General features: G+C 54.3%; 1 protein-coding gene across 3 annotated transcripts in view; it reads right to left on the bottom strand.

The window, feature by feature from the left end:
• Ttc7a (tetratricopeptide repeat domain 7A) overlaps window positions 1-22,767 on the bottom strand; it is a 113,974-nt gene that overhangs the window by 24,970 nt on the left and 66,237 nt on the right. For all 3 annotated transcript variants that reach the window (XM_076559192.1, XM_006986488.4, XM_076559193.1), the window contains 5 exons: window positions 20,897-21,014; window positions 19,919-19,976; window positions 18,536-18,608; window positions 13,382-13,542; window positions 40-156 (listed from right to left, as the gene is read on the bottom strand). In XM_076559192.1, coding sequence (XP_076415307.1) covers window positions 40-156; window positions 13,382-13,542; window positions 18,536-18,608; window positions 19,919-19,976; window positions 20,897-21,014 — 527 coding nt within the window. The remainder of the gene's footprint in view (window positions 1-39; window positions 157-13,381; window positions 13,543-18,535; window positions 18,609-19,918; window positions 19,977-20,896; window positions 21,015-22,767) is intronic.

Raw genomic sequence — 22,767 nt, 5'->3', positions numbered from 1 at the left:
TACCCGGGGACAACCCAAGGGGCAATGCCAGCCACTTACCCCAGCTGAGAGAAGTTGTAGAGAGTCTGCCACAGCCTCAGCATTTGCCTGCAGGTCACGAGGGCTTCTTCTGGGCCTTTGAGTACCTGCTCCAGCTTCACCTTGGTGAACATCAGGCTATAGGGAAGGATAGCCACAGTCAGCAGGTCCTGGCTTCCCTCCAAGGTTGGGGTTGGGGGAGGGAACCCCACATGCTCACCTCCCCAGCCCACAGAAGGCACAGCCTCTGACATGCCCATCAGACTTTCTCTCCATGCCTCAGTTTCTTCCCTTCTTCATAGCCAAACAATGAGATACCGTTCAGCGTTTGCCGGTGTCTGCCCTGCTGACCCTGCCATCTGCCCTTGATCAGACAGTATGTCTCTCAGCCGGGACTCCCAGGCCTGCCTGGTGTACTCTGCCCTTTCACAAGCTCAGCTAAGCAACATCTGGAATACTACCAACACATGGCCAGGATTTATACTTCGGTGCCCAACTAGGCACAGGAAGGCACCTCAGTAAGAGCCACACTTAGAAAGCAGCCTTTTATCTTACGTGTATGGGTGTTTTGCCTTGCATGTATGTCTGGGCCACACTCCTGCAGTCAGAAAGAAGCTCTGAATCACTACCCTGAACACATCACCAAAGGCCAAAGCATTTAACCGAGATCATTAGCACTCTTGTTCACCAAGGACTAGGAAGGGCTGGGATGCCCTGTGGTGTCAAGTGCTAGCCTTTCCTCGTTAAGGAGGGCCACCTGTGCTGGAAGAGGGGGCCAGGCAGCATGGAAGTATCACAGTGTTTTGGGGTTTTTGAGATCAGCACATTGGCAATACTATTATTATGCAGCAGCTGCCGGGGTAGCCTTTGCACAGTGGCTGAGCCACCGAGACCCACACAAGGCTGTGGCCCAGCTCCCAGAGTGGCCAGCAAGCAGTGAGGCCCTTCATCCACTGCCACCGCTGCCGAGAGACTCAGCATGACCACAGACTTGGTCACGGCCCGTGCTGAAGCGTGGCCCACGTGGCCACACATGCCAGCTCCAGGAAAGCTGAGCTGTGCTGGGAGCCCCACCTGAGGTGCCCGGGCTGCGGCCTGACCCAGGGGGAACCAGCCCTACTTTTCTCTGCACAGACCTGGGCCTTCATGTTCTCCCCCTGGGCTTTTTACCTCTTTTCGACTATGACTTCATATAGAATAATAAGATGGTGGAATTTACCCTCATGTGCATTTCAGAAGAGGGGTCTGGGCTCTGGGCACATATTTGTTCCCACTCTCCCTCAAAAATGCCTTTTCTGCTGCTGCAGATAGCATCTACCCTCTCCCTACCACGGCCTCATCTCTCCATTTCACACAACCTGGGCTTACCTTATTTTTGGTAGGCTCTCATGTAGCCTAGGATCGCCTAGAACTCACTCTGTAGCAGAGAATGACCTTGATCCTCCCATCTCTACCTACCAACTGCTGTGATTACAGGATTACAGATGGGTACTATAATGCCCTTATGAACAAAAACTTCTGAAGGGAATCTGTCTGCAGAGGCTGATCGGCTGATTAGAATTTCAGGTCTGTGGAGCCCGGAATGTTGCAAGTCCAGAGGCTTCCTTACCTTTGGCTAAGTTCTGGCCCTCCAGAACAGCCATTCCTTGCCCTCATCTTTGTTGGGAACTAACATCATGTGACAGTAGATAAAGAACTTTCTAGAATCTATCGGCTTAGCAAGCAACTAGCTTCTACCGATCCCAAAGCTGAGAGCGCCATCAGACGGGACCCTGGGCCTCTAGAAAAGCTCCCCCCATCTCGATGTCCCTGCCTCTCTGATGCACCCCCAGTGCATTTTAAACTTGCCCCAATTTATGACGTCCTCTGTTCTGTAAAACTAGAAAACCTTTACAAATGGCTCACACATTGGAACATGGAATTCAGGGTAACCTAAATCTGTGTTCCTGGGACCGTGGTCACCCAGAATGGCTCCAGAATAAACTCTCTTCTTCCCTTTGAGAGCTTTGGTTTTTACGTCAATACCCTGTTCTGTGTGGTGTTAGGGATTCACCCTGAGCCTCTTGCATGTTACAAAAGCACCTTATCAATTTCTTGGGGTCTTTTTGTTTGTTTGTTTGTTTGGTTTGGCTCTTGAGATAGGCTCTTGCCATGGAGTTCTGTCACATCTGGAACTCTCAATGTAGACTAGGCTGGTCTTGAAGTCGTGGATGAACCGCTGGCCTCTGGGATTACAGGCATGCACCGCCATGCACCACCATGCACCACCATGCACCACCATGCGCCGCCATGCCCAGCTCAACCTAGACTTTAAACTCCGCTTCCCCCAACCCTTCCGCAACCTTTCTTGAACACGAGCTCATGACCCATGCCCTGCCTGTGAGGTCCTGAGGGCAGAAACTGGGCAGAACAGGGCCCAGTCCTGAGCGGGGGGGAGCTTCAGGGGACAACGGACGCTGCCACCACCCATCCTTTCCAGATCCCCGCAGAGCTCAAGATGCCACGGTCGGGAGGTGCCTCTGCTTCCGGGGTACGAAGCAGAAGAGACAGTTTCTGCCTTAAGGCAACAATTAGAGTCCTATAAATGTCAAGCTGCCCAGAGTCTCAAATGCTGGGTGCGTGGATCTGACTCCAGTGCAAGGGAAGGAACAGGGAAGGGGGGGGGTCTCTCTGGAGCTGGTGTCTGATGACAGAGTGGGTGGGGGGCAGCAGGAGTGTGGGAGGGTGGGCAGGGAGGAGGAGCGTGGGAGAGCGACGGACCTCGGGCTGGACAGGAAGACAACTTAGAGCAATGGTGTTGGGGGTGGGCGTCGGTCTAAACCAATCTTCCCTTAGGTAGCCAGAGCCGCCGAGTTCTAGACCCGTTACCAGGGCTGACCAGCTTCCAGCTTTCCGGGACTCTCCACAGGACAGCCTTCTTGGCCAGATCCCCCTTGCCACGGCCGCCACTGAATCACACCAAAGTCCCGGTGTCAGAGCTAGGATGGGTCTCTGGAAGAGGCCAGAGGTACCATGTGCCGGGGATAGAGAAAGCTGAGCTGGATGGGCAGCCTCTGTCGACACAGGCCGTGTCCTCCTAGTGCCTGACATTCCACTTGCAGGAGTGACCTGGAGTGGAATTCCTCAACCCAACCACATCCTCTCCGGGTTGGGCAAGAGCTCCAACCATCACCCTTGGGTGTGAGCCTCAGGCTGAGGGTCCCGAGGCTCCAGATTAGCTCCCGAGGAGTCTTCCTGGGCGGGTAGTTGAACGCTGCCAGAGGGCTCTTTTGACAGAACTTGTCCTGCCTGATGTCCACACCATCAGCACACATGGCCTTCCACTTTGGGCTCCAGCTCACATTCCTCCTCTTCCCCTGTGACCTTGGCCTGAGGACACTGAGGTCAGCAACTCCTTGACACCTTTTTCTGCTTTGTTTCACACTGTGACCTCCGCCGCCGGGGCTCACCCTTCCCCCTGTCACATCTGGCCAAATCCTGCACAGATGTCACCCTCCAGCTTTTTCAGTATCTCCACGGGGCTGTGGCTCAGTCAGGGTTTCTACTGCTGTGAAGAGACACCATGACCATGGCAACTCTTGCAAAGGAAAATATTGAACTGAGGCGGCTGCTTACAGTTCAGAGGTTTAGTCCATTGTCATCATGGTGGGTCATGGTGGCTGGGGGCGTGGCAGTGTATAGGCAGACAAGGTATTGGAGCCCTGGTAACTGGTCTAGAACTCTGCTGCTCTGGCTACCTAAGGGAAGATTGGTTTAGATCCACATCTTGACCCCAGGACAACAGGAAGTGAACTCAGACTCTGGGTGGTATCTTGAGCATATATCAGACCTCAAAGTCCGCCTCCACAGTGACACACTTCCTACAAGACCACACCCACTCCGACAAGGCCACGCCCCCTAATGGTGCCACTCCCTTGGGGGGCCTTTTCTTTCAAATCACCATAGGCTGGATACACCCCTTTCCAGGGTAAGCCTTCACAATGTCTGGAAGTGTTGGCCTGTCTCTAACTCAGCGATCCACAAACTCAGGTCTGTAAAAAACTTGGATCCAATTCTTCTAAGATTCCAATTCTTCTTGTATCTGGCCCAGAAAACGCACACATTTGTTCCCTGCCCAGCTATTAAGACAGAGCCCTTGGCAATGCCGTTGTGAGTTGTGGCTGGAGTTACGGTCATGGCCTCATCAGATCCCTGTGCTCCCAGGGGAGTTTCTGGGGGACAGGTAGGGCAGATTGAACAAGCTCGGCTCTCCCTCATCTTCAGGCCCATCATATGCTTGTAGGTATTTTTGAGTAAGTAATGATAAGACTTTAGGAAAAAATTCCAAGGCTCAGGTCCTCTTTCAAGAAGCCCCTGGGTGGCTGTGTGTTCAGTTGGCACTTAATTACACGTCGTGTCTCTCTTGCTTAAAAGTTTTAATGAAGGTAAGCTCATATGAAGTATTTTTAGCCGGATATTCCAGGAACAAGTGTGTGGCCAGTGCTGGGGTAGGTGGGAAGGTCATCGTTTATCTTTGTGTTCCCATCTGTTTGGGTCCACCTGGCCAAGGAGTTTCATCAGCTGGCTCACGTCCCTCAGTGGCAGTGTGCCTCGCTTCCCCAGTTCCTGGGTGGGTACTTAGCATAATGCAGTGTGTGCTCAGCATGGGCGTCTGGTCACTTGAGTTCTTAGAGTGGCAGTGTGGGAAAGACACACAACATCAGGCAGGCAACACACCGGTTGCCAATTCCATTCCAAGCTGCTCACTAACAGGGTCTGACCTCATGGGACAGGCTCTGAGGAGGAGCCACATGTTCTAGGTGCGCCGTGTGGGTTCTAGGTGCGCCGGGTGGATTCTAGAGGTGTGGGTTCTAGGTGTGCTGTGTGGGTTCTAGGTGTGCTGTGTGGGTTCTAGATGTGTGGGTCTAGATGTGCCGTGTGGGTTCTAGGTGTTCTGTGTGGCTTCTAGGTGTGCTGTGTGGGTGTCTGACTCTTTCTGACTGGGTGTGTTGGTGGGGTCTTCCTCTCTTGGGTCAAAGGTAAAAATGTATAACTGAAACATGTCTATAAGACTGGAATACCAGAATCTACCGGACACCCCAACAAAAGCTACTCCAGGAGAGGGATGGTCATCTTTGATCACATTATTGTCTTTAAACTGCACCGTCAATACCGGCCTGGGAGACAGAAACTTGAACCAAAGTCCCACCTCTGTTGAGCATGCCACAGGTTCCATACCTGTCAAACAGGAGGGAAATCACCTACTCACACACTCCCCCTGAGGCTGAGCCCTGATGAGCTGGCAGCAGCAGCTGAGAAGCCCCAGGGAGGCACACAGCTGTCCACAGCTCATCCTGCCTGATGTTCAGGGCAGGCCCCTGCTTTGAAGCTGAAACCGTATGAAACTCAGAAGACTTTCTAGGCCTCTGAAGGCTCTGGGAAGTGCCTTCGCTTCCTGGCCTGTTCAGGAAGTTCTCTAGCCTCTGAGATGAATGGGAAAGCATCCTCCTCAGTTGGGATAACCCTTTTGCAAATGTCTGGTCCTAGCAGGGAGCTAGAATGCAGACTTCTAGAAGCTCACTGTCTAGCTCCGCTCTCTTGAGCATGTCCCAGGCTTGGGCTCCCTTACACACATCTTAACTGTTCACCTTGTGTACTGTGATGAGGTAAGGGAGTCACCCTGGCCATGGCTCACTTCCTGCCAAATGGGATCCGGGGATACTTCATCCTTTCCGGCTCATTTTGGGTTCTCTACGTGTACCTCAGCCTCTCCGATGATCCTATGCAGCTGCGAGGCAGTGACTGCATGACCTAAGCTGTCCAGGGCCTGCGCACGGTTCCCCTTGAGAACCATTAGCAGCTGCCCCGAGACCTGGTCTTCCTGCCAGGCCTGGGTTTGCTTAGGCTGGGGCCAAGCTCTCATCTTCCGGAGTTTTTCCTTCATACCCAACAAACCTGTGCCAAAGCACAGAAGAAAGTAGTTGAGTCGGAAGGATTCCTCAAGGCCTAGAAAGCTGTGGATGTCCCCAGGGCCCGAGCAATTTGAAGGAAGCAAGGCTTCAGGGAAGCTTCCAGAACGTTCCATTCTCCCGGGCCCCACTGGTCCCCGCTGAGCTCTTGAGATCTTGGGAGGCTTTTCTTGCTCTCCCTGGCTCCTTGAAGGGTGTCAGCAGGTGTGGCAAGTGTAAGGAAGGGAACATTAGCTCTTTAAAGGACAGTAATTAGTAATTCTAGCTGGGCCTGCTGCGCTCGCTGTTTTAATGAAGACTTCTATTTTTACAGAAAACATATAATTGAGTGGAAAAGCAGGCTATTCTCTTGAGCGAGGTGGCCATACCTCTGTAAAGTCTAACTCCTCAGGCCAGAGCCTGCACACGGCACGGAACCCACGTGGAGGGTTCCCTGGCTTCCCCAGCTAAGACGCAGAAAGCTGACTCTGATGACTCCGTATCCCTGCCCCTAGCCATGGAGCCTGAGGTAAGACACGGAGTCAGAGCCTCATCGGTGTCCTCTCGGGTAAAAGAGAAACAGCAACAGTTCCTATCACTCCTAGGGCTGCTGGGAGGGGAGCAGGGAGAATGGTGAGGCCCCAACGGGTTTCTAGCATGTCATAGTACCTAGCTATCGCTGGCATAGGTTCTAATCCCTGCTCTGCCCCTCACCGGGTCTTTAATCTTGCTTGATATATTATCTAACCTTGCCATTAACTTCTTCATGTGAGAGTTAGAAGGTCAAATCATGGTGAGTGGTGGTGCATGCCTATAATCCAACCACTCAGGAGGTAGAGGCAGGAGGATCAGTAGTCCAAAGCCAGCCTGGGCTACGGGAGATCTCATTTTACTAAAGACACCACCAGTAAAAAGTCCACCCAGAACAACTAGGCAGGAGCAGGGCTGTGAGATGCTCCAGTCCTCCATGTTTCCTCCCTTCACTTCCTCCCGCCCCCCGAGTCCCCTGTCCTGCCAGTCGGAGGGTCTCCTGAGATGTCTGAGCGTCGTCCGGCCTGCCCCCATCCTCCACCCTCCACTGGGGCCGTAGACAGAGGAGAGGCCACAGTCTCTGCCACAGAGGGAATTTCAAACTCAAATAACCCAAAGAGGAAAGATCAGCGGCAAGTCTTCAGGGGGGTAGTTTGTCTGAAATTCAAAAACTCTAAGAACGGGGAGTCTCCGGGGACCAGGGGGTTTGGATGCCAGAGAGGTCAGGAGGGTAGCCAGGAGGGTCGAAAGGCAGGAATATAGGTCTGGAGGAAGCACAGGGGCCCCCATCTCATGACAGGAAGACAGGAAGGGCACAGAGATGGGGGGGGGGAGGTGGACTCCCCACCCACAGCACCACCCAGTCCTGGTGTCCTGCTTCAGCCTGTAATCACCTGGCTCTTGCAGGGAGGCCCAGACCTTGTTTAGGATGCCAGGGTCATGCTAAGCAGTGCAGGGCTCCCTAGATCCTCTAAATTCCACTGCTCTGGGAAAGGCACAGGGGCAAAGGACGGATTACACACCCACATGCTCTTTGATGAAGTGATGTGTACAGGGACTCTAACAAGAATGGCCTCCCTGGAAGGAGGAGGGGCCATCCCTAGTCCCGGTTTTATTACTTTTCCCCAGACTAATCTTTAACACTCAAGGGATCCTTTTTAGCAGTCCTTAACCCCAAAGCTAATGATTTTTCCCTGGTGCGGAGGATTACTGTGACCCCTGTTCCCTAATCCTTGAAGGCTCACAATGATCCTGCACCTCTTAATGAACTGAACTCGATCCGACTCTTTAAAAAGCAGCGGCCCCAAAGTCTCAGCTTCCTGGAGTAGCTCCTGTCCTTCCGAGTTTCTGCTCCACCACTGAGGAGCCCCAGCCCGTGGACATGGCACACCGTGCTCTGAAAGGGCCATTCCCATCCGTGTGCAGTGCCGACTGCTGGCTGACTCCACCAGCCCAGTCTCCCAACCTCAACTTCCTTCCCCCACAGGCCACCTCCAGACAAACTCCCAATAGCCTCGCCAGGCTTGGACAGAAAGCACAGAACACAGGGCTTTGCCGTTCCAGGTAGACTGAGGAGACCTTAGGCAGGACAAGGGCAGGTTCTGGTCTATACAGCTTTCCCATTAAAGAGGCAGGCCAGCCCTGCTTTTGGCGGGCAGAGGCCTCTCAAGTCACACAGGGTGAGACCAGAGGTGCTCACGGGATAGGCGAGGAGGAGAAAGGCCGAATGTCAAGTCAGCTCAGCCAAGGAGGAGCTGACCTTTGAGAAGGATCCCACGGTGCTGTGATTATGCCTGGCTTAGCACTTCCTCGGCCACATGGCCAGCGAGTCCTGGCTGCCGTCCCCACGCACGCACGGCGGCAGCCAAGCATGTTTAATGAACCCAGCAAAGTGATAAACTATGTGTGCGTTAATACCTTTGATTCCAACCCCCCTCCGTGAGTGTTGGTATTTTAAGCATCCCTTTTGATGTGCCACAAGTCCTTAATAAGAACAATCAAATAAACACACTGGGTTTAAGGCAGAAATGCTAACAGGAGTCCCAGGACTCTGGATCCCTTCTGCTTGGAGGATTGCACCTCCAGAAATATGTCACACACAACCTGAAAAATGGGTGAAGGGGGCCAGGTGGCTCAGAGAAATGCCCTGGAGGTTCAACTTCAGCCTCGACTGGCTCTAGCTACAGTCTGGCCCCAGTTAATACCTAGTTATTTCACCTCAAACATTTTCCAAAACAGCCCTGGTTTCCCGGGGCAGATGGCTGCGTACTGCATTTGTTTATCTGGGGCGAGCAGGAGCTTGTAGAGAGGGCTATATGGTTCCTACCCTGGCAAGTGCCTCTGGGGCTCCAACACACCTTCCCTCAGGTCTTCCCAAGTCTCCTGGGACTAGGGGCTGGGCCAGCAGGGGCTCTCAGGAGTGGCTATTCTGGCGGATAAGGGTGGGTGGCCCTGCCCACTGTGGAGCAGGGGAGAGAACACATTTACTCCCGAGTCACTTTTGGTATGCCCTGGGCCCTCAAAGTCAGCCTGGCAGGCTGCCAGGGCTGGGCAGGGGACATGACTGACAGCTTCGTTATTGGAAAGCTCCCATCATCAGCCTAGGAACTTTGTTTGGTTTCTATGGTGACCTTCACTACAAGGGCCTGACTAAAGCTGAAGGAATGTGTTACCTAAAACCATCGCCTGACAGGGCTCATGGCTTCAAGGAAGCATGCTCTTCAGCGGTCCATTCCTCTCCGCCCCGTATCCCTGTCCCTCCTGGTCAGGCTCCCCAGCTGCCTCTTCCATGAGAAGGAAGGACCAGCAAAGACAACTCTGGACCTGATCCAAATTCTCACATTCCCCACAGGAAGCCTGTGGTCTTCTGGCCTTGGGCCTCCTGGCCAGCTGGCACATGTCTCTCGGGCTTAGTCGGAAGCCCAGGGGATTTCAGGAAGCTGCTAGGGGTATCTGGTTCCCATCATACCAGGTTCACACTGTCCCCAAGGAGGCATCGTCTCTGCCTCATCACGTTTCTCCCTTTTCAAGCCTGAGCCACACTACCCAAAGGCCATCCATCCTACAGCATGGAACTCAAGGTCCCCTCCATTTTGTTTCCTAATCTCTGAGTCAGAAGGGTTTTCAGAAGCTGGACTCTGTGAAGACTGGGTTCTGCTTTGTGGGCCTAGATGGTGCCTCGAGCCTGTGCCAGAACAGCGATCCCTACAATGGACTCCATCAAAAGCTGGGTTCTGCTTCGCATGCCTCGATGGTGCTTGTGTGGGATCAGCGATCTCTCTACAACGGACTCCACAAAAGCTGGGTTCTGCTCTGTGTGCCTACCTGGTGCCCGGTGCCCGTGGGGGAACAGTGACCTCTCCACAAAGCTTTGCCTTGGTCCCCAGGGCTGCGTCACTACTTGGCCCAGCCTCCTCTGTCTCCCCTTCCTTCAGCTCCTGGCTCACTGCACACATTCAGTTCCAGGTGTCAATGAGACCGCTTGTGGCATCCCCTCCACACGCTGACCTTAGAGACAGCTGTCCATCAGCCCGTGACCTTCCTCAGTCTGTGTTTCACAGTACACTTCAGACGCAGAGGAGGCGGGGCAGGTTTTTTGTTTTTTTTTAAAGGAGGTACAAGTTGCTGTGGTTGGCATGGGTAGGTAACAGAAGTAATTCCAGGGCAGCGGCCTAGCTGGCTCTCCCACTGGGATAAACTCATAAGATGGGGGTCCACTCCCAAGCAGCGGCAATGCGGGTACCCCTACACGGACCTGCTGGCTTTCATCCCCTGGGGGACAGTTCTTGAGTCTGTGGCACTGATGACTTTGCAGAAAGGCTAAGCCTCCAGAAGGCCTGGCCACCAGGATAATGGCTGCACGCTGCTCGGTGGGAGACAGCCTACATCATGGGCCTGTAAGTATCCCCTAAGAATAGACTTCGTTCGGGACAATGAGGTCAGGCCAAGGAGGTGCGGTCTGTTGTTTTGCTGAGTGATATTTACTGGACTGGCTGTTTAATTAACTGCTAGCAACAGCTGGAGCCACACATGGCTTGTTCCGAGCTCAGAGAGCAGCTGGAGGAGCAGGACGCACAGTCAATCGAAGAGCAATGACATTTTCCAGTGATCCCTGACCCGTAATGGACTCAATGACATTTCCTGCTAATCCATGGGTTTTTGTACTCCAGGGTTTCATCTGTGGGGAATAGTATTGACTTATTTGCAAAGGGACATGGTCACTCAATAGAACTGGGGATGTATGTGTATAATTTTTTTTTTTCTATAAGAAAGATTTATTTTCTCACACTCCCGTGGCCTGAATCCCATGAATTCCTCTTCCGGTTAGTTTTGTAGCCTTCTAGGGCCAGATCAGATCAAAGCAGAGCTCCCGAGTCTGGGAACTGATGGGCTCATGATAAAGAATGACTTCTCTACCTCATCTGACCCTTCCTAACTGAGCAGACTGAGTGGGGGGGGGGGGCGGACTTCTCTTCGGGGTAGAATACACTCATTCCCCGCTACCCTGCAGACCACTCTGTAGGACAAGGAATAAGAACGTGCAGGGTCCCTCGATGCAGTGTGATGTCTCTGGGGGTGAGCAGTTCCTATGGCATAGGCTGCCCCCTTAAGGCTCTGCCTGCAGAAGCAGAGACTATTTTCCAGGCAGCTCCACACAAACATGTACACAGGGGTTGGAAGAAAGCACCAGGGAGTGGACACAGTTAGGCTGCGCGATGGCAAACAGCACAGTCTACACCCCACTACCTCTCTGGGGTCTTGGCCCATCTAAGAACCCGCTGAAAGCTATCTCCTTGCCTGCAGGTAGGAAAAGTTCTCATTCATGTACACCCATGGGGCTCCTCTTGAAGGGGTGAGGATAGATGTGGTGTGAGCTCAAAACCTCTCTGTCCACCTGTAAGGACACTCAGGGGAACAGGGCACACCTAGGTGAGGTGAAAGGAGGGTGTGGAGAGTGCAGCCTCGTAGAGCAGTGGGGCTCACTCACATCACATGGGAGGGAGAGGGCTGCCCAACCATCCTCAGAGCAGGAAGATGGGGAGGAAGCCCCTGGGAACAGGAAGATGGGAAGACAGCCACTGGGAGGAAGCATCTTCCTGGGGTGGTCCAGGGAAGCAAAGGAATAGATCTCATAATACCCCAGTACACCTCCCATGGCTTGGGGTTCAATTAGACTTTCAGCAAGGGCATTAGCCTTCCACAGCAGGTCAGGGAGGTGCTCGGGGCTAGGACAGAGCTGTGAAGCCGTGAAGAGATGCTGAGGAGCAAAGTGGGGGACCCAGGGGTGGGAGGGAGTGGCCCTGCTCCTCCCTCTTTCACATTTGGGTTTCCATGGAAGAGCTCATTTGGAAGGGAGTTGGGGCTAGAACAACATTTAGCACAATGGCCCTTGTGGTACCTTTTCTCTTCAGCCCTGGCAGTGGGCAGGGAGCTCCTTCTCTTCCTACCCTAGGGTTCTAAGCTTTGGTTTCTTTGAGCATTTCTTTTTCCCACTTAGCCCAACTGATAGAGTAGATACACATGCACGCACAGGCACACACAGAGATGTGCAAGCGTGTAGAGAACACACATGATGGCACACGTGCCCGCAGCGGCGAGTCAGGACCTGCCAGGCAGGTAAGGATGGCGCTTGGAAAAAGCAAGGTATCACTGCGAAGAGGACAGGCCTCCTCTTTCCTCTTTATGTATAAAAATCATAAGGCTGGGAAGATGTCTGAGTGGGTGAAGGCACTCACCGCCAAGCCTGCAGACACGAGTTCTATCCCCCGGGACTCACATGATAGAAGGTGAGAACTGACTACCTCAAGCTGTCCACACAGGTGCCATTGCATGTGTGTACCACCCCATATAAATGTATTTTTTTTTTAATTAAAAATAAATAAAATAAAAACACTACCACCTGGTACTGCTGCATTATTCTTGGGATTCCTACTCTCCACACCTGACTTATCTGTGTTTTATAATTCCTGAATGGTGTGTCTTATAAAGTGAATTATCACTTCTCCAAGGCTGGAGCAAGGCTCAGAATCAGGGCTATTCCTCAGTACACGGATGGATTACCAAAGCGGACACACACTTGACTTATACCTGGCTACGTATGAACAGCTGGGATCCACTGGGGCAGGACAGTGGGGTGTGTATGGGAGGACCAGATAGGATCCACCAAGCTGGGGTGGTTTAGACTTCATCCAGCAGACAGTCAGGGCAAGGAGAAGCAGGGGTCATCAAATCATGACCTCCTCCTAGATCCCTTCACAGAGCCATGATGTGGCTTTTGCCCTGGCTAGCCCTGATGTCCTGGTCTGATGGCAATAGGTCCTCTGTGGTGGGTAGGGGAAGGAGACCGACTCCTGCTCCACCTGCGGCTGCTGCCCTGTCCCAGTGCAGTGTGAGCCCTGCGCTAGGAACCCGCAGGGCATGTGATTGGTGCAGTAAACAGGCAGGGGCAGGGCCACCCTGGAGGAAGATGATGACTTCCCCAGCTTCCAGTAAAGGATGGCTCCTCTGTCCTCCCAGTTAGTTTTAGAGTTTCATCCTTGGCGAGCTGTGTCAGGGCCATGATTAAGTCTCATGCCTTACCAAGTGGTGCCCTCTGGACTGGAGGGCTGGGTGGGAAACTTTGCACACATGTAGTCCAGCAGTTCTCCCCTCTGGGCCCACAGCCTCTATGGGGGGGGGGGCCCAGGAGCACTATGGGCTATTAATCCCTACCAAGCATCCTCTGTGCATACTGCCACGGCCCCTTGTCATTCCCATACCACCTTGTCCCTCTACCCAGGAAGTGTCTAAGCAATGGACACTTATTCTCTGTGTACTGGCTAAAATGTGCCAAACTGAGGTGTGCCCAGGCAACTGTGCAATAACCAAGCCAGCCCTCCACCCAGCAGTGACCCCAGGAGACTCACTTGAAATTCTCAGGGTACTCGGTGATGGCCATGTTGATGACATCCAGGGCGTGCTGGTAATGCTTCTGGGCAGAGAAGAGCAGTACTAGCAAGTGGAGGGCGTTGGCATCATCTCGGCACACCGTCAGGGCCTCCTGAAGATGCTCCATGGCGCTGGAGATCTGCCAAGAGAGCCCGTCAGTTCAGGGACCCTTACCCACGACTCAGAGTCCAGCTCACGGCTCAGCTCAACTCGAGGGAGCCTGGGCCAGCGGCAACCAGGGTGTTCATCAAACATTTCCCACCAGGCAGCCTGGCAAGGGTTTGGGGAGACAAAGGCGAGCATTTTGAAGGGGAGGAGTTGGGGGCCTGGACAGGCTGCCTGCCACGTGTGGAAACCCCTTCCCCAGAGCCTTGCCAACGGGTCAGAGTCCCACCCAGGGGGAAGGCAGGGGAAAAGGGGAGCTCTGGGGAGGTGGTGGTGGGGTGTGGGCATGGCCAAAGGCAGCAGGGAGGGATGGCAAAAAGGAGGGTGTGTCCTCCAACGTGGGCGTGTGGGGCCCAGCTAGAGGTGAGGCTTGGCTTTTGTACTTTGTGTTTTTTCAACTTAATAAGTCAGTGTGGTTCTCTAGTCAGCTTAGATAAGGAGGATGCGGCCAGTGGTAGAGGTCTGAGCAGCTACCTACCACGGGTGGTTCCAGAGGAAAGCAAAGCCTTTCCTTCAGGTGCGGCAGACCTGCTGCCACACAGAGCCCCAGTGTTTACAGCTTGGGTTTGCCTCCCTTCCCTTCCCGGGGCTGAGTGTGGGGTTTGGGGGTTGGGGGTGGGAAGGGGGCAGGCTCCCACTGCTCTGAGAATCCTGCAGACAGGCAAGGAAGACGACCCATCCACCCCGGCCCTGTGATCTTGCCAAACCCTTGCTCCTCGCTGGGCCTGGGGTAAAAATCAGATGGTCTCCTCTGTTGAAGAAGTTGTATGGGGTACAACAGGGTTCGGGATGAATTCATAGGTCACCCTGGATGCTGCTCTCCATCCTATCTGAGTACCTCTCCACCCACCCCCTGCTCAGCCACATAGGTCAGTAAGCTCAGCCAACTCTCCTCACATGGCCTGGCCTGCGAGCGCCTGGCAGAGGCTGGGGAGTTTCCACAAGTATTAAAGAGTGAAAGAAATTATGGTCGTCACCAGTGTTAACACGCTCCTTCAAAGGAGGCTGGGTCGTCCTGGTGACCGCAGCAACTCCTTCACTGTCCAGTGTGACCTGCCAGGTGGTCCTGCATCCCCCACTACCTCCTCCTCCTCCAGCAAAGGCACGCAAGACAGCCTCTTGTTCCCAGCCCCCTGAGCCCCGCTATTTGAATCCAAAGAGCATGCTCTTGGGGGACTATTGGGGTGTTAGAGAGAGCAACACCGTACTTGTGAATTTGAAAGGTCTGGGTCTCTTGTGCCTGGGTGTCCCTGCCTCTCGAAATTCCATGTCCTACACATCAGGGATATGGTGGAGCTGGAGAGTTTTCTCTCCGGCTCCTGCCAAGCCCCGGCAGTCCCGCAGCCCACTTATAAACTAAACACACAGACGCTTATAGTATTTAAACTGTTTGGCCTAATGGCTCAGGCTTCTAGCTATCTGTTCTTATATCTTAAATTAAGCCATTTCCATAAATCTATACCTTGCCACATGGCTCGTGGCTTACCAGTATCTTACATGTTGGTACTCATGGCAGCGGCTGGCAGCGGCTCCTGACTCAGCCTTCCACCTCCCAGAATTCTCTTCTCTGCTTGTCCCTCCTACACTTCCTGCCTGGCTACTGGCCAATCAGCACTTTATTTATACAGAGCGATATCCACAGCAGCCTGGGAGCCCCTGCGCCTCAGAATTCCATGTCCTACACATCAGGCTCATGGCTTACCTGAGGTGGATTAAACTGGTATGTACAGGTGGACACGCTCACTGACCTTCTAACCCTGTCTGCTCAAGCATCCCTATCCTGAGAGGTTGGTGTTTCAGCTGGTGAGCACAGGCTAGACCCACACAGCCTGCTAATGCCACACTGGGTGAGTGAGGAGCTCAGTGTAGGCTGGCGGCTCTCAACCTTCCTAACGCTGTGACCCTTTAATACAGTTCCTCATGTTGTGGTGACCCCCCCCCTGCCCCAACCATAAAATCATCTTTGTTGCTACTTCATAACTGTAAGTTTGCTACTGTTATGAATCGTGATGTAAAATACCTGATATGCAGGATATAAAATGTGATGGGGGGGCGTGACCCACAGGTTGAGAACTACTAATGTAGGCCGACTCTCCTTAAGCTGCAGGTTCAGAGTGCAGTACGGTAATGCCCAGCCCATCATCTCCACCCTCAGACTTCGGGCATTCACTCGGCTCAGTTGCCCCGAATGCATGAGGCGTGTTCTCCCTGCTGCCTCAGTAAATGGCACCCTCATGGCAAGGCCCTGCTTCTGTGGAAATGCCCATCCATCCCCCTGCCTTCCTCTCAGCCACCTGCCTCTCGTGTGTGCGGAGACTGTGACTGCACAACCAGAGGGGACCGGGAGAGACACAGGCATGGGAGAGGAGGGCTAGGATGGCCTGTTTGGACAAGCGCACAGGTTCTTCTGTTACTCTCTCCACGCACGCCACAGTGGGGTAAACACCTTACAGGAACAGGACACTGATGGAGAGATACCCCTCCTATTCACACCCTCACAGAGCCAAAAGTGCCCCCCAGCTCCTCCACTGCTCTGCTGGTACCTAGGGCCAGGTAGACACACCTCTCTGGTCTGCATGTCCTCTATAGTGGTCAGGCCCCTGTGGTTGCTCCAAGGCTCAGGTATGAGACACATCCTGCAGAGACCCAGCTCAGTGGCGTTCCCAAAGCCTCTCTTCCCCACTTAAGCTTCCCGAGACCCCGCAACAAAAACTGTAGGATTCTTCCTCCTAGTTCAAGGGCATGTGCTCAAGGCAGCTGCATTTGTTTTGGTGACTCTGTCCACATCAGGACTCTTTAGTCCAAAAATAAATTTTTTTAATGCAATGCCAGAGACTATACCCAGGACCTTTCATACACTAAGTACGTGTTCTACCACTGACCAGTGCGTACAGCCTCTAAGAGTCTTGCTCCTTAGCAAACCTGAGACACCAACCTCTCGTGTTCCCTACGGTGTTTTGCATTCCCAGCGTGCCAGGCCCAGCACGCGGTCTCCTCCTGGCCACTAAGTGCCAAGTCCAGAATTGTGCGTAGGTCAAGGAGAGTGTGAAGAAGCAGCTAATAAGATCAGTGTGGCTACCGCCTTAGCATATGTTGACTCTCCAAGGCTGGTCTTGCCCCGTGACTCACCAAAACAGACCCCATTATCCTGGGAGGGGTATCCGAACCCCAGATATCACAGCTCAGGGCAGCCAGCCATGCTCTAGGCAGAAAGTCACAGATATCCAAGCAGGAGAGGATACTACCTTAGGAGTCCACTCAAGGTCCTCAACCTTCTGGGACTCTCTAGATGTGGTGTCCACAAGAACCCACTGGCCTAACAAACATCGTTTTTTGGAAGATGGGCGCCATTCATCAAAGACGGGTGAATAGTTGAAGAGATTAAAAAATGCATCACGGAAGGTTTATCATTAACGTAATTGGCAAAAAAAAAAAAAAAAAGAAAAGCACCAGGTTCCTTTACAGGGGGCTAAAAATAGAGCGGTCTCAGGTAACTTTCCGTCGGTTCCCAGAAGCTGAGTGATGTTCCTAGAGGAGAGGCATTCAGTGAGCAGGGCCTGGGAGTCAGGATCGTGGATAAATCGCGGAGGTGGCGGAGGGATGAATGAGTCACAGGGGAGGAGGTGGTGTGAGAGGAAGGGAGAGGAGGAGAGAAAGCGGGAGCAGTGACGTGGGGGACCGCTGGGTAGAAAGCAGCTGAGACAGAAGGACTCGGAGGGGATGGAGACGATGGAGATGGCGCATTCAGACCGACAAGTCAGGCTGGACAAGCACTGCTAAGCGTCCAGGCGGAAGGCAGGAGGAAGGGCTTTTGGTGGTGGTGGGACTGCCGGGCAGGGGGAAGTCACGAACCCCCGAACGTGTGGGCTCCAGGGGAGGGTGAGGAGGGAGGAAGACGAGCCCCACTGCTCCTGAGTCAGAGGAAACAGCTGGCCAGCTGCTCCAAGGTCGGGGTGATCATCAGACCAGCCTCCTGGCAGGGGTCCAGGTACCCCGGGGGCCCTGTCTCCAAATGGGCCAGGCGCCTCTCAGCTGGGGCAGGGTGAGCTTGGGGTCAAGGCGTGAAATGAGGTCGTGTTGTCCCTGCACGGGATGTTGTAGAGGAAATGAAGCGGCGGCCACTCCAGGGCTACCCTCTCTTGTCCGTGTACGAATGGGGATTTCTTTTCTTCTCTTTTGGTCAGTTTCTTGAGACATCGTCTTGCAGTGCATCCCAGGCTGACCTCGAGCTCGGTCTGTAGCCTAGGCTAGCCTCAGACTCAAGAATTCTGCCTTAGCCTCCTAAGTATCAGGATTGCAGGAGTGCACCACCGTGCCAGGCTGTAGACAGAGCCTATGAGGCTTCTCCAGAGCCTGGCCTCAGGCCACCTACAGTCCCCAGTCAGAACCAGCAGGCACTGAGTCAAGGCCACCAGAGACACCCAGAGAGCTTCAGGGTGCATGAGATCAAAGGAGACTCTGAAAGGCATGGTTTAGGGGAGTAACACTGACCTCCCAGATCACAAGCGGGCAAAGGTGGTTCTACCTGGAGAGCTGCTGCTGGTGGCCAGGGTGGTGATGGTTTTGGTAGGGCAAAGGGAACCCCCAAAGTCAGGAGCCTGCAGTGGTGTCTTTGGGGTCAGGAGAAAGCTTTGGGGGTCACACAGAAACCCATCCAGAAGTAGCCCCACGTGCCAATCACGCTTTGCCCATGTCCAGGGTGGGGGGCAGGACACGAACAAATGATGCTGTGGTCACTTACCCCTTCCTCAGGAGACTGCCGTATTCTAAGGAAAGCCAGGGCACTGAACAACCCTTTCTGTGTGCCCATCATAAGCGGGCCGAGGTGTAACCACACTGACCGAATCCTCACTGGACCCCTCACACAAAGATGCTCCCATGAAAGGCAAGGGTGCTGAGGGACGGACGGACAGACAGTCACACAGAGGAGGTGAGAAGCCCCACAGACCTGAGGATTGGGAACACACCTGTCGGACGAGGGCAAGCTGCAGGGCGACGTAGAAGATAATCTGGGGGTCATCGGGCGCCAGTGCCTGGGCTCTGCAGGGGAGAGAGAGCCGAAAATCAGTTACGGTCAGCGGCGCGGCGCGCCCATCTTGTGCCGGGTGCGGTGGGCAATATGGTGGGAGATCGTGCCAGCCCCCCCCCCCAGATGGCAGGGCATGGCCCGGGCAGAGGTCCCCAGGCAGCTCATGGTAGAGGACAGTGGCTCATGGAGGGCTGGCACAAGCTGAGGTAGGGGATCTCCAAGGTGGCAGATCTCAGAGGAACGGCAGGGATGGGGGAGGAGAGCGTCACATCTGTGAACGGCAGGCAGCCTGGCTGTTTCTCTGTGGACATCGGCTAGTCTGACTACGGCTTTCCTCCTAAAGGACACTCATACTGCCCCGAGGAGGACGCAGGGCCTCTGAACTGCCCATCTGAGCAAGACGTCCCAGGAACGCAACACTGGCAAGGGGAGGTGGGGGAGTCCCAGGGCTGGAATATCTTGCTTTTTTGGTTAGGGAACAACCTGACCCAGAGGGAGGCTGGGGTGTCATATGCTCCAATCACATGGGTGCAAGGAGTCCGAGCCAGGCCCTCCCCAGTGACAACCCTCTGCCACTTCAGTGTGGGGGACACGGTGGGTCAGACCGGGGTAGGGAGGAGCAAGGCGGGACCGGATGAAGGAGCTTCTTGCCTTCCTCCCTCCCTGACTTCAGGAGCTCTCTGAGAAGCTGGGGGTGGGAAGTTCCTGCAGCTCTGGTGTGGTCAGGCTAGAGGACACCGAGAGCACTCCCGAGGCCCTGCTCCCTGCAGGACACCATGGAGCAGTGGTTCTCAACCTTCCTGACGCGGAGACCCTTTACTACAGATCCTCATGGTGCGCCGACCCCCCAACCATAAAAAGATTTCAGTGCTCCTGCATAACTGTAATTTTGCTACTGTTATGAATCGTAATGGAAATATCTGCTATGTGGGACGTCTGGTGTGCGACCCCCAGAGGGGTCATGGCCTACATGTTGAGATCCAATGATGTACAGGCTGCTTTTCCTGCTTTCTGTCCAGTATCGCGGTACCAGTGGAAGCCCGAGAGCCCCGGGAGCAGGGGCTGGGCCCGGCAGCTGTAGTGACCCAGCTCCGAGCTGAACACAGGGCACCCCAGTGCCCAGTGCTGAGGGCGAGGTCACCTGACACAGTAACCCACACCTGCCTGCCTGCCTGCCGGGTGACCAACTGGCCTATGGTTTCCTTATCCATAAAAGGGAAGGCGGAGACACCCATCTCAGAGGGTGACACCTCCCTGTGGGGCCCTCCATTTTACCGCTCTGCGCGTGAGGAAGCAAAAGGTTAGGCGGGCGTCTCCTCACCGCTCAAGTGTCTGCAGGGCCTTGCGGTGCAGCTCATCTTGCTTGGACTTCAGGGTGGCTGCAGGAGACACGACGGATCAGGGGGTCACTAAAGAAGTGCAAGCATCTCCCTAGTCCACCCCCAGGGCACAGGAACTTAGCAGGAAGGAGCCTAGCAGGGCCCGGTTTGCAAACCCTAAGGTCCGGGTAACAGGGTTCAAGACACAGAAGACTGCCGTGACTAAGGGACAGTGCCTGAAGATGCCATGCCTCTGGGTGTGAGGAGCAGAAGACAGCCGATACCAGACGGTCCTGTTACGGCTTCAAGGGTCCCTGGAGCCTACACACAGGGGCTGGCACTAGGGGACATGGGCAAAGCCTGGTGGGGGTCATTGCTCCCTCTCTTCTAGACTTGAAGGACACAAAAGCAGGTGTCTGCCCGTCCAAGGGGGAGGCACTGGGCTGAACTAGAAGGGCTGAGAACGAAATAGCAGGCCTGGGGCAGGGAGGATGAGAGCCATATGAAACTCCCCTAGGTGTTTGGGACTGGGTAATGTCTGAGAAGGGACTTCAAAGGCCCCAGAGGATTGCCGCAGAGCTGAGGGTGAAGGCCCGTGAGGACTGGAAGGAAGCCGCAGTGGGGTAGAAGGCTGATGGCACTACAGGCAGGAGGTACCCGGAGGACCACAGAGGGCAGTGTGGGCTGGGCGGGACCTACATGGTGACAGACCTGGGCCCATGAAAAGGAATGGCCCATTGCTGGGTAGGTAGGTAGTTCCAAGAGCAACTCTTGGAACTGAGGGGTGTGCGTGTGCGTGTGTGTGTGTGTGTGTGTGTGTGTGTGTGTGTGTGTGTGTGTGCATGCACATGTCCCAGAGGAGTGCTCCTGTCAGTGGACAGTAGTGAGGAGGGACCACTAGTGGAACGAGACCCCTTGGAGGCAGCTGGGAATCCCGAGGCCTCGTCCATAGGCCTGTTCTCCTGGGACCTGGCACTCACCATCAGTGGCCTGCAGGCTGTAGGTGAGACCCAGGGCCAGGTAGGCTTTAGGCAGGAACTCTCCTGCTTCTTCTCCAAGGCTGATCACCACCATGGCAAAGTGTTCCGCCTCTTCCAGCTGCAAAGAGGAAAGGGTAGCGGTCACTGGGGTGGCCTTTTGCTGTCCTGAGCAGGACAGGGAGCAGAGTCACCGACCTGGGACAGTGTCAGCCCCAAGTATAAACAGAACAATTCCTGACGCTGGAGCTGTGGGCAACGTGACTTCTCCAGGCCACACAACTGCTGAGCAGAAGGGCCAGATGTTTGCTACACCAGGAAGTACCTCCCTGGAGCTGTGCCCCTCCAAGGAGCCAGTACTCAAGGTCACAGGTGCCAGCTCTTCCAAAGAGAGACAGACAGACAGACAGACAGACAGACACTCCCTGCCTGGGAGAGCCAGCTCCCAAAGCCTGATGTGCTGAGAGTATAAACTCAAAACAGGCCAGAATGTGTGGCTCCCTCCTCACATGGTCTCTGTAGGGAGGACCCGCTCAGCAGACAGAGGGGAGCCAGGGCTGGCTGGGCCTTGGGAACATGTGCCTTGTTGAACATGGCCGGCCCTGCAGAGTAGGCAGGCTGCCACACAGGCCAGTCTGGAGCTCGCTCCCTCCCTTCCTGAGCAGGAAGCCAGTGAGCTTGAACATTGAAGGGAAAAAGGCCTTGGGCTGTTTTCGTCCTGGGAGCAGAGGGACTGGTCCAGTTGGAAAAGGCCCAGCTGGCACGGGCCATGTGAGCACACATCACCCTCAACATGGGACCCAAGGAGAAGGCACATGAGCGGGGATTTATGAACACTTTGTGGCACCCCTCGCCAGGAGGCTGGCTGGGGCGCAGGGCTGAGGCTAAGGCTGTATCCATTCTCAGGTGTCTCTACCAACTCTTTCCCACATGCACAGCAAGATGTCTATGTCTCACCCAGTACATGTCAGCTCCCAGGGCAGCTTCCTCCAGCATCTCCCTCCCACTCCCACCCCGCTTCCACACCGCCAGACAGACAACCGTGTTCCTGGCACAGGTATCCCGTCCAGCTAGGGAACCACACAGGCGGTCCAGTGGAGGCGAGAGTCACACTCCACGTTGGCTTCCAGCAGTGCCCGACCCTACTCATATCCTGACGTAAGCTGGTTCCCTCTGACTGCTGGTCACAGCTGAGGAGGGTGCCCAGGTAAAGCCTCTCCCCGGCGGGTGGCAGAATTGCTTGAGACAGAGGGCACAGAGAACTGAATGGACTGAGTCCCCAGTTTGGACACAGCCATGATGAGCCATGTGCAAAAAAAAAAAAAAAAAAAGAAAAGAAAACAAAACAAACAACACCCCCACCCGTCCCCCAAACCTGAAGGAACGGAGCACCCACAGTGCAAAGAACGAGACTCCTGAATGTACCATGTTCCCTACAGAGCCAACATTATTTTGAGATCTGTTGCCACCCACAAAGCGGCCCTTCTGCATGTGGATTTATTGCAGTAATTATATAGGAAAAATAGTATTAATTCCAAGTAAGTTAGTGTACAATACAATAATTACACATGGTATTAATAAACATGGGTGCCTTGGCTAGCAAATGGGGAGAATGCTGTCATGGCCAGAGTGAAAACCGAATGAAAACAAAACATTTTCCTAGGTACACAGTCTCTCTTCGTCTAAAGCAGGTGGGGCAATCTGAAAGCCTTAGAATTCGGCTCTGAAGGGCCAGGAGCCCAATTAGGCTCCAAAACAGCTCCTGACTCCCAGGTCAGTTCTCTTCACAGAGGCAGGGGCAGCTCGGGGATGAGGACAGTGCTGAGTACACTGCTTGGGCTCCACTCCTTTGAGGTTAACTTGCGGGCCTCAGT

This window comes from Peromyscus maniculatus, chromosome 22 (genome assembly GCF_049852395.1).
Source record: "Peromyscus maniculatus bairdii isolate BWxNUB_F1_BW_parent chromosome 22, HU_Pman_BW_mat_3.1, whole genome shotgun sequence".
NCBI lineage: Eukaryota > Metazoa > Chordata > Mammalia > Rodentia > Cricetidae > Peromyscus > Peromyscus maniculatus.
This window is presented reverse-complemented; position numbering and strand designations above follow the sequence as displayed.